Below are 12043 nucleotides of genomic sequence, written 5' to 3'. Positions count from 1 at the left end.
ACGTGCATCTGACAGATCTGAGGAATTTACTGCCACAGAGGTCATGCAAGATTTGCAGATATTTAGCTTTCATGTGAAAAAATGCATGCTTGACCCACACTGGTGCTGTTCCTGTGAGGTCACATGCAGCATTTTCTCTTCAGTTTCAACTCTTTAGCCTGTGTAGTCTGATTTTAGTAAAATTGTTGCTTGTATGATGGGGGGGGATTATTTTTTTCTAATAGATAAATTCCAATTTTTTGGTCCTTTGCTTATTGCTTTGCTGTTCCTAAATCCAGTTCAAACAGGAGATTTGAAAACATTCGGACTTTTGTGGGTTTTTGAGAGATGAAAAAGGCAGAAATTTCTGCTTAAATTTAACTCTTAATGTGAGAACTGTATTATTCCTGGAATCTGAGCCTGATACCACAGTAAACAACCATACGACATATGCTTGTTTACTCTTTACTTTAGTGAGAGTATGCCTGGGTCCAGAATGTAGTAGACATGTAGTTTCTGTGTAACTTAAATAGTTCTCTGAAAGTGACTTCTCTATAATGGATGTGTCAATTCTAGAGATTACTCAGGTAAGCTCGTTTTATGGAAAATTTTCCTGATCTAAAGTGCAATATTCTCCTTTTTGTATTTTAGGTTCATTTTGATGGCTGGGATAGTATTTATGATTATTGGACTGATGTTGACAGCCCTGATATCCATCCTGCAGGCTGGTGTACGAAAACTGGTCACCCTCTTCAGCCCCCACTCAGTAAGGGAAACCACACTGTAATGTCATGATGGTAAAGGGCGTGTGCGCTGTGCTATCCAGGAAAGAGAAGCCACTAGGATATGCAAAATAATTGCAAATGTGACATTTAGTGCAAAATCAACAGTTACTAATTAATCACTTTTTAGTAGATGGCTTTATTGCCCCTTACTGCAATGTAAATACAAGAACCACAGTCAAAACCTGAAATAATGTAAAAGATCTGTTGTGTAAAATCCTGGCCCTCTCAAAGCCAGCACTGAAACTGCTGTGGCACTCAGTAGGGGTAGGGTATGACTCTTAAGATCCTTTGTTCACATCTCTCTTGATGATTACTGTGCTTTTTGGCTCAAAGAAGTCCAGAGTGCACTGAGAAGGTTCTGCTTTGAAATGCTGTGGCAAATCCTCAAAAACAACTAACTTCCTTTTCTTCTTCAGCTGAGCAAAGAAGGATTAATGGTGCCCATTTTGGAAATAAATCTAACAGAAGCATGGTACCAATAATAACACTGGATTTACCAGCTTGCCCTCTCTAGGGATTTTGTTTTACTTATAGAAGAAGTGGGAGAGGTTGCAGGGAGAAAATATTTTTGGTAAATATATCCTTGCCTAGGCCACTGTGTTTCTGGATAACAGCAGTGAAATTACTTTAGCCAAACTTTGAACAGATGAGTTTTTAAGTGAGTGCTGTTCTCTGAGATTGGTTTATAGTGACTCTGGGGTATGGTTTGCACATGTGCTGAGTATTCGCAGCTGTAACAAGGTCAGAAACAACTGTGCTTGGAAAATAAGAAATGCTGAGCAATGCCAAGTATTCAGAAAAAAAAATAATGTAAAATAAAATGTAATGAGGTAAGTCACACACAGTGAGAATGTGTTACCTGAAAATCACAGTACCTCAGTTCAATATCTCTAAATGCCAAGAAGAAATTATTCCTATCCAGGGTGTGATCAGAGCATATTCATTAGTTTTCTGAGCACTCCAGCAGTACAGTGATGACTGCCTCTTAGGAAGTTAATCATTTTGCCTTCAGAATCTGAATAGAGTGCCGTAAGTGCCAAAGCATAAAGTGAATAATGAGAAGAAGACAGGATGCTGCATATCTGCTTCTTAATCTGAGATGTGCCGTCCTGCATGCTGAATGAGCAGCCCAGTGTGAAAAGTAATCTGTGGCCACATAAATAAAAATTGTATCAGATAGCAGAAGAGCTGAATAAGGTTGCAACATTTCTATTATGTAAGATTGATATATAAATGAAAATCTTAGCCTAGGTGGAAGTGTAAAATATGCAAATTCATTTTTTTGGAGGCATTAAAGGAAGCAAGGTACAGGTGCCCATCACATATAACATGTCATCTCCTCTAGGTGGTGGCTTAGGAGCACTGTAGATCCCTTTTAGAATGTAACTGATAGAAGTAACTTTCTGTTAAGCTACAAAAAGTAAGATTGATAATATGACTGGAGAGGAAGTTAACCATCCAATAAAAAGGAAAAAAAGTAATAATTTACACAAATACTTATAAAATAGAATGATTATTGAATAAAATAATAAACCAGCAATATGACTGTTTTATTACCATGTAGAATATTATGAAAATGTTAATTTTGTTTCCAGGTAAGTTAAAAGGCATTTCCAGACTTCTGCAAGGGTTTCATGAGGAGGGAATAAAGTATTTCACAAGACAGTTTCTGCCTCAGTCAGTATGATAGGACTTTCAAGTATGAGGTTCAGATCCCTGTCATTCACATTGGAAGCTTTGTGTGAATGCTGTGCAATGTTAGCAATATTAGTTTAGAGTGCTTCCCAGTAGTCATGTATTCATACTGTTTTCAGATGTAATTTAGTCATCATGAAGGATTATGACCTTTTTGATAGCAGTTAGGGAATTAAGAGCAAAGTATTGGTATTGATTTTAATATTGTTTCACATTGATGCAAACAGCACCTTCTCACATAAACACAGACAACCAGTAAAATGTAATTTAAAAGAGTTCAAAAATTTTAAGGGAAGAGAGAACATTTATAATAGTTATTTTTTTCAAAATCAGAACATCAGTGAAGCAGGACTTCCCTTTACAGAAACATCCCTATTCAGATAACTCTTCCTCTGAGTCCACTTACTTGCTACATTATAAGCGTGATTTCTGCGTAAAGGTAGAGAAGGTGAAATTCTCTGTTCTTTGACCCATTACAGTCATTAGAGGCCATAGAAGTCTTTGGACTTCAGTGTAGTGATAGTTTTGTAATATTTGCATAGCTGGAACATTTGGTAAAAAAAGCTTTTGGACTGCTCTAATTATACATAATAATTCTGTCTTTCATGATCCATCTGCAAGCTAGAATCTTTCATCTGGAAAAATATTTAAATAGACCTTTTTATGTCTGTATTGTTATCTGTAGGGGGTAATACGAGTTCATGTGCTTTTCAAGAGGAACTGGTACTAGAGGGGGACAGTGCACACTTGCAGAGGTGCAGCAGGTGTTCCCAGTGTCATGTACTGGAGCACGGCTGTCTCTCACTTTCTGTGAAGCTGTGGGTTATATATTATGTTTGCTTGGGCCTCAAAGCTTCTTCTGGCATGCATCCCTTTAATGTCTCTGCAGGCATTATTGTTACAGGTTGATGAAAATCAAATAAACACATAAATTCAGAGAAGTTAAAATGTCAAAAATCTCCTGATGGCTTGTTCCTTTTAGTAGTATTTTCAGCCTTTGTTTTTACATCTTTTTTACTGGAAAAATTCAGCTAAAAAAAAGTGTAAGGACAGTACACATTGCAAACACATCCCTGTCTTGAGGAATAGGGATAGGGTAACTTACTTTTTTTGTACTCCTGCAAAACAGCCAGGTTCCAACTAAATGTAGATAGTAGAAGAGAAATTTGATGTCATGCAGTTCCTCCAAGATTTGTGTTCTCTATATAGGTGTAGTTCTGCTGTAGAGATTTACTCGCATGGAATAAAATTATTTCTCCAGTGGATTAGATTGTTCCAGTCTCCATCATGCTTTTGCAGAATGTATTATTAAACTATTTCTGTTTACTTATTTCTTCATGCTTGCTACAATGCACTGGTATTTGTGCATATTTATATAACTTTTAAATATTCAATCATTTTTTAATCTCATTTGTAATTTCACTTGGCATGCAGGTCCCTTGGAACTGGTAGAAGCTTTAGAGCATGGAGGGTGTCCCACAGCAGGATGTAAGGGAGTTGGACACATTAAAAGAGCAAGACATATTGGCCATCATAGGTATGTTCTGTGAAACTGATTTTATTCTTTTGATTGAGGGATGTGTGCAGATGGTTCTTTTAAATCATTGTTCATAAGAAAACAGATCCAATCTGGAAAAAAATAGGAAATCTTGTAAACCTAAATATGCGGTTATTTCAGTTGCCATGGTGAGCATACTGAAATAAACATTAGCAATCTGTAACTTCATTTCATCAGGGTGTGCTGAGATAAGATTTGTTGTACATTACTTTTTGTCACAATTGCTAGATTCAGTTACTCTGTATTTTGCTCCTTTGAGGATTCCTCGGCTTACTGTCCAGATTGCAAAACGTTACAGACAGATATGTATAAAGCAATAACTTTTGAACCTTTTGAAATATGAGGCCACTGATTTTATTATGTCTTGGATGTTTCTGTTCTGCTTGGTTGGTAAGGGTAAGGATTTGCTTGTTGGCTTGGAACAGTGCTAAAAAGGAAATTCCGATTGGCGTATTCCCAAATGACAACTTGCTGCTTCTGTTTAGTGTTTCTAAAGATGCTTTGTTGAACACCTTCCGAAGTATAATACAGAAATATGGATGTCTGGTCCTAGAGAGTAGTTGATACTAGCATGGAAGAATGGAATGGAGGGGACAGAGAGACAATGACCAAGTAAATGAGAAACATTTCCCAAGTAGAATTTTTTTTTTTTATATTTACAGTGTGAGGTGAATCCAGACTGTTTCAGTAAGGGATGTACAAGTAATATAATATGTTAAGTTGAGAATGTAGCACCATAAATATCATCATGTTACCTTTTTGCAAATTAGACCTTCTAAAAGTTGTCATTTTTCCATTACAGTCATAGAATTCTCAAATGTCATATCATTTTGTTCTTCCTGCTCTCTCATATGGTTAGAGGACTGCTCTTTGGTTATTTATTAAAGTATCTTTTCAAACTACCTTGATCCGGGAGCGAGCTCTGCAATCTTTTCACATTTTTGAGGAGAGAATTATGTCCTGTTGACTCAAATTATGCTACAAGGCTTTGCTGGTGTATCACTGTGTGTTAGGGCCCTGACTAATCCCTGTCAAAGATACCTGGCCAGCAAAACTCACTGTATTACTACATTTTGATATGCAAAAGACATCTTCTGCTGCAAATTCTTCCCTCTCTGCAGCAGAAGCATTGTTTGTGCTGTTCGGTGCAGAAGAGCTCCTAGGACGGGCGTTATCCCCAGGAAGGGACGTAGCTAGGCATAGCTCCAGTGACAAAACTTGTTAGAGTATGAACTGTGATGGAGTTGTCATGACACAGTATGCCACACCACTGTCTTCCAGACTATTCTCAGCCTATTCCTGTTGGCTTTTTCTGTCTGTGTTATTTTTCTTTCATTTCTTTTTCTTCCAGTTTTTCTACCTTTCCTTTTCTTCTTTCCCTTTATTTCACTCAACAAATAGGATAACTCCTTAAACAATCAAGTCAGTCCCTAAGAATTTATTGTCTGTTACCGGATTGTAACCCTCTGCATTCATAGCATTAGTGCACTGCAAATGTGAGCTAAACTAGATTTGCCTAAAAAGCTTCCTGGCTGCATATCTGAAACCCATTTATTTTCATATTCTAGTAGACTTGAGTCTTGTACGATTTATGATTGCATCTAATCTGGGAGGCAATAAATTCCAATTCCTTACCAAGTGCTATCTTAATTACTTAGAATCAGGTGGACATATCGTGGGTTTCAGCCCTAAGTTGAAATTTAAAATAAGGGGAAAAAAAAAAAAAAAAGGAAATTTGTCTGAAAAGTTTTTCATTTATGATCTCTCTAAATAAACATTGGCAATAAAAGTTCTAATGTTTTGGATGGAAGGGATGAGTAAGAGCTATATGTCTATTTACTTTGTGTAGCCTTTGCTTTTATAGCTACATTTTCCATGCTATTTAAAGGTTGTTATACTTACTCATCCTGAATATTAAGAAAAGAAACAAACTCATGGCATTTCATTGTGCTTTTGTTTTACTGTAGTCTAATCAATCCTATTATTTGCACATTAACTGGTAGATCTAGGGTATAAAAATATAACTAAGGAGATTTTTGTTGAGCGTAAGACAGATATTTGCTGCTTCATAGCAAATAGATTTTACCAGTAAGTGTCTTATTCACTTGCTATTGTTTTGCCCTCTGTGATGATATTCTAGTTTTGTTCTTGAGTATTTCTGTGGAAAATAATGAGATTTGTTCTCTTCTGGAGCCTACAAACTTGAGGGTCCAGGTCTCCCCAAAAATTCCGACATTGTACCACCACTTCTTTCCTGAATTGTCAAAGAAATTTTGAAATTTGTACAATTTTCCACATCAGGTAGCATTCCCATGGCTCTTTTATCTTGGCAACCTTGAAATGTAATTAACCATGCTTATCTTGTTTTTGTGATGAGGTGCAACGCATAAATGCCTGTGTGCAGAAAAGATGATAATTTAAAATGCTAAGTAGTTCTGAAATAATTTTGAGAGCTTGTTCCTTAGGAATCAGATGAAAGCCTTGGTGATTAATTATATAGCTGTGCTAAAGCGTTTACTTTTTGGAAAAGTTGATGTTACTAAGGACTTGGTATCTATCAACAGTTGATCTAGGGTTATGTATGGCACAGCTGAAACAGTCTGATGGACAGATTGCTAGCATTATGCAGATCACCTGCATATTTATGGTTGTGAATTGTATACCCTGATGTTTAATGCATGCAGTAATTCCCAAGTTCAAGCAGGAGCGTGAAGAGGTCGGTTGTAAGTAGTTCATTAGAGTTTAGAGTCAATTCTTCATGAGTAAAGATTTTTGCCAGAAATTTCAAACTTCCCATGCATTATGTGTAAGTTGAAGTGAACTGAAGTGCTGTGGTAGAGGCTGAGTTGTAAGCCAGCATATGTTGTACAAACATGCAAACCTCAGCTCAGCAGGAGGTCACATCTTTTTGTTCACTGTTTGCTGAAGTAATTGGCAGCTGGTTTTTGATGCCAGTCTCAAGTTTCATTTTTTCTTTTATGTAAGGTCATTGGCACCAGCCAAATCCATTCTAAAGTACTTTTGATTCAGGTATAGACTGTTGAAGCAGATTTCTCCTAAAAAATTAATGCTTTGGTGATAAACATTCACTGCAATTTGTGAAAGATTATTTGTATTGCTTGTTTTGAGACTAGTTAAAAATGTTTTCACAAAATCTGGAGTAAAGAGATCACTCAACAAAATCCACCAGCATAAAATTAAAAGAACACAACCCTCAGATGCTGTCAGGATCTTTTCTCTGAAGGTTTCTTGCCATTCATATAGTGCTACCAGCTGATGTGGTCACCTGGACATTGGCTGCTCTAGACAGTCTAATCCATCCATTAGTCTAGTCTGGAGCTCCCATGCAGCCTCATCCCTTGGCAGTGGCTCAGCAGTGACTTGCACCTGAAAGGCACTGAGGAGCTGCTGTTGCTAACATTCCAACCAGTACAGCTGAACCAGGAGACCTGTCTGTGGCTTGATACAGGTTTGCAAAATATTCCAAGTGTTCATAAAGACTAATAATCTATATTTAAAAGTACTTAGTATGCAAGTTCTTAGACCTAACAGAGTGCTGCCTTGCTGATCTTTAGTTTAAGAGAGAATCCTGGCCTATGTTCCCTTCTGATATTAGGTGTAGCTGAGAGTATTCCATCTGGACTCTGTGCTTCAGAAAATTTGCATGCTGCTACGAGATAGGAGCATCTTCAAATGTCTGGAGAAGACTAAGGTCCATGCCTTTCAGCAGCCCAGTTTTATCCTCCTACCCTTGAACTTTACAGAAAAGAGATAGGTATGTAAATGCACCTAGAGATAGATTTTGAGTGTGATAGAAGAGCAGTTGCAAATAAACACAGGTGGATTATGCTACTTAACACTTCAGTTCCATCAGAGAGTTCTGGAAAGGGCTGGTTTTGTGCAACCTCTCTTGAAAATCCCAGGCCTGTGATCAGAATGGTGCATTGCCTTTTTCTCTTTCATGATTCAGTAAAAACAGAAACTGATTTCAAAGCTCAGTTTTCATACAGCATATGCAGGACTTTGGAAAGAGTGACTCCCTTTTCTTGGAGAGCTGTGTCATGGACACACATATTGCCAGCCAGTCTGCTGTTGTTTCAGCAGTGCCCTGCAGACAGCTAATTGTTGTGCTGTGCTGATCCTTCAGCTTTTGGAGATGGCTGATTACTCTGGTGTGCGGGGGTGTATGTGTGTGTCAGGTGGTATTAATGTGAATGTTTGTTTACTGAGGCAGCTCCGATGATAATTGAGATCTTTGTGTTGGACTGGGTTCAAAGCTGTGGAGCAGTGCTGGGGGGTGTACAGCCCTGTCAGAAGAATAGCAGAGGTTTCACATTGAGTACCTGCTGCTGCTTTTGCTTCCTGCCATTCTTCCAAGCCTCTGGCAGACCTTGGTACCCTCAAGCCAAGGACATATGATCATTTTGGAAACTAACTTCTGAACTTCTGCTATTTTCAAAATGGTGTGCTACAGCAAAATGTGAGCTGGAGCAGAAGTCCAGGTTTAAGGTGACAGAAGAGTTAAAAATCCTTATTTAATATTTAATAACCTAAACCCAAGACTTCTCAGCACTTGAGATGAGTTGTATTAAAAACTTACAGTCCTACATAAATAGAATACTTCTGTTATGTAGGAATAACAAGGTTAATTTTTTTTCATTCTTTGTAGTAGACAAGTCAAACCAAACTGGAGGCTGGAGGCATTGAGATTCAGGAGGATTTACTGGTTGATCCAAAGCCATACACAGGTTCATTCATGCTGTGATCTGTTGTAACAAAGCTAACTGTGGAAGCCACAAGGGTTCTTTTTGTTGCCTCAAGTAACAGTAACATCAAAGGACAAAGTTTTTTTAAAATAAAAATGATACAGCAACCTGAATGATTAATTGCAGAGAAAAAGTCATCTGAATCTAGTGTTCCAAAGCCTTGTTAATATTATAACTATTGTTGACTGAAACTGTCGTTCAACTTCAGTTTTTCCAGAAAATACTAAAAGGAAAGGCAGTATATAAGCAGGCAGGTTATAATAAAGGACTGAATTTTTAGGCTTTTTCTTAGGGGTTTTTTTGCTGTTCTTTTTTTTTTTTTTTTTTTTTTTTTTTTTTTTTTTTTTTAAATTTAAAACCTATCAGTGGTATTGGTAAACAAAAAAAAATGCTGGAGTCTGACAATCATATTTTCAGATTTCATTGGGATGTAAGGCTTGCTTAATAATACACAGCTGAAGTTAAATACTATATTGGTACGGTTCAGTGTTTCCTTGTGACAGCTCTTTAACTGCTCAGAAACGTTGCTCAAAACACCTCTGTGAGCCTAGGTAGCCAAAAGAAAATTACATGCTTTGCCCTGTAGCAATGGCAGAACTGAGATTAACCAATATATTCATGAACTTCTGAAAACCATATTTCATCACAGTGGCATGTGTTTGTCACAGCAAGAACTTAAATCACACTAGCATTGGTGCCTTAAAACCTCTTTCTGTGCAGAAGCCTGTGTCTTTTATCTTGTGTTTCTTTTGAAAGAGAAAAAAGACTTTGTGAAAAATGCAGCAGCATAAGACATCTGGCAGAGGCTAGTCCTAAGACACACAAAACCAGTAGGTTGAGAATAAATGTAAATAGACATATATAAATAGATTTAAAATAAAATGCCCCATTCTGCTTAAGAGAAAGTTGAAATAAAAGGTGAATGCTCCAAGTTAATTTTTATTGGGATATTTTGTTCCATGTCTCTAAAAAAATTCATTAACACAAGCATACCATACTTCAACTTTAGTGTTTTATAGCCAGTTGGGTGGCTGGACTCTATCTGATTTCAATGTGTAAATAAAAAGTTCCTCAGAAGAAGGGAGAAAGGTGACTGTTCTGTGCTTTATTGGATCACCTGAGGATATGGTTGCATGTCCCTTTAAAGCACTGTACACATTGAAACAACATCTGCTTGGAGTAGCCTTAAACAGAAGAAAAGAAGAAACTACTCTATTTTTTTCCTCTATAATTTAAGTTCAGCATAGCTACTCAAGGATTTTAAAATAATAATACAATATTTTAAAAAAAAGAAAAAGTTGATAATGTCTTGTTTTCAAATGAGCCAACTGAAGAAATCAAACATGCTGTCAATAGCCAGTCTTGATAGCCCCAGTAAGGGTGGACTGACTTGGCCTTAAGGAATTTTCTCCTTTCATGCAAGTGCTGATAGAAATGTAAATTTCCACCAACTTTTTGTTTATCTTGGCAACATCAAAATTAGATCACCAATATTTGTCCAACCCCATTACAGGAGCTGTTACATACGCATTCTGAACCCAGCCTTTGTTGGTAAGGGAATAGGAGAGTACAGCATATTCTGAATTAAAAGGCCTTTTTCTTTTTTAATGCTGTGCTTTGTAGAAAGAAAACTATAGTGAAAGCTGTTGTTTTTCTACTAATTTTTGAAATTTGGAGGTGGCATGGCATATGGCTGTCAAGGTTGACTTGTTTATATTAGACCGTTCTCTTTGGAAATCATGCATGTAACTATCAGTGAAACAAATAAAACACTGCAGTGATTTATGGAAAGATGGGTAGTTACCGTAGCTTCTTTCTTGAAAAGAAAAGAAACAAAATTGCAAAACATGGGGTTTTCTACCTTTTAAAATTATAGAAGTCATTGTAACAATACAGGTGAGTAAGAAAGCATAATTTCAGAGTGTAGTTAATGTCATAGCTCATGAGCCACAAGTGGAGCATCATATTTAGTACAGTCTGTCCTGTACCTTACATAGTATTGGAAACTTGAGTGTGATGCTCTTCATGGTTGTGACATGTATATACTATTCGGAGTTTGGGATATTATCATTGCTGTGTTGAGTATGTGGTCTAGCTGACTAATCAATTGAACACAGCAGAGCATTCTACTAAAGAAAAATCCTAGTTCAGCCCCATGTGTTTTGGTTTGTGTTGCTGTTTTTCGCTTTCCTGCTTCTTCTGCAAATGCAGGTTTTCTGACTTTGGTACAACTTTCACATTTCTTAGAGCAGAATTTACAAGTCATTGTATCAATGTTCATTGTCAAATTATTTCCCTAGAAGGAGTGCAAGGAAATAGAGAGTGTTGAATGCTAAGAAAGATTGTAAAAATATCACAGTCTCTTAATGGAGTAACACAAAATGGCATTTGCAAAGATGGGGCACTCACTGCAGTAAGGGAATGTGCACCAGTCCTCATGTTCTGCCCTTGAAATGCAGCTTCTGTGTAGACATTACATAATAGAAATATCATCCTTCACATAAATAAATAGTCATGGTTATATGACTTTATTTGGAGAGACATAGGTGTAGACAGAGACATCCTGTGTTGTATGTTTAAATACCATTACAATTAGGAGGGAGCAGGCTAAACATTTATCAAGCAATTTTCCACAATGAATGATGTAATAGAAATTAATACAATTGTGTTACACATGTCGCTGTCAAAAGAAAATGCGAAGCTGAGGTTTTTATTCGATGGATTTATTAACATTTTAAAGTACGACTACTTACTGCATTTTTTTAAAATCTTCTTTATATTATTGCATCTACTTCTAGGAATTTCCAATGTCATTTTGTCTGAAATCAGCCAAGTGTCTGAGAATAAGGAGTAATTTTTCTTCTTCAACTTCTAGTGCAGTCAGCTGTCCATATTCAGAGATGAACTTGAACAAAGAAAGCCTCTTGCCTGACCGATTGAGTGGGGAGATGCCTGCAGCCAGTCCTATCCCCAGAAACAGAAAAGTGGAAACAAATGAAAGATCCACCTCTCCTGTAATCAAGTAATTATGATTGAAACTATGTCCGTGACTAACAGCAGTATTTCACTTCTGTGTTCTCCAGTGTGATTTATGACTGTGCAATAATTGAGCGGTTTCAGAAAGGCCTGCCTATTTATCTACCTTTTCATTTACAGGGAAGAAAAATGGTTTTTTTCAGTGCTTATCAAAAAGGTCATGGATCTGTCAAAGACTGCTTACTGATTTTACTGTCTGTGGTTTAACAAAAGTTCAGTTTCAT

At 36.9% G+C, this 12043-nt stretch overlaps 1 protein-coding gene across 9 annotated transcripts in view; it reads left to right on the top strand.

The window, feature by feature from the left end:
• The window catches only part of L3MBTL3 (L3MBTL histone methyl-lysine binding protein 3), a 78973-nt gene that overhangs the window by 52272 nt on the left and 14658 nt on the right, over positions 1-12043 (top strand). For 8 of the 9 annotated variants that reach the window (XM_066179196.1, XM_066179199.1, XM_066179195.1 and 5 more), the window contains 3 exons: positions 631-745; positions 3894-3996; positions 11659-11805. In XM_066179196.1, the coding sequence (XP_066035293.1) occupies positions 631-745; positions 3894-3996; positions 11659-11805 (365 nt within the window). The remainder of the gene's footprint in view (positions 1-630; positions 746-3893; positions 3997-11658; positions 11806-12043) is intronic. The other variant, XM_066179201.1, reaches the window with a different exon arrangement.

This window comes from Chamaea fasciata, unplaced genomic scaffold (assembly GCF_029207755.1).
Source record: "Chamaea fasciata isolate MVZ Bird 193981 ecotype frontalis unplaced genomic scaffold, bChaFas1.0.hap1 SCAF_3, whole genome shotgun sequence".
NCBI lineage: Eukaryota > Metazoa > Chordata > Aves > Passeriformes > Sylviidae > Chamaea > Chamaea fasciata.
The sequence above is the reverse complement of the archived record's forward strand: the minus strand, read 5'-3'. Positions and strand labels throughout refer to the sequence as shown.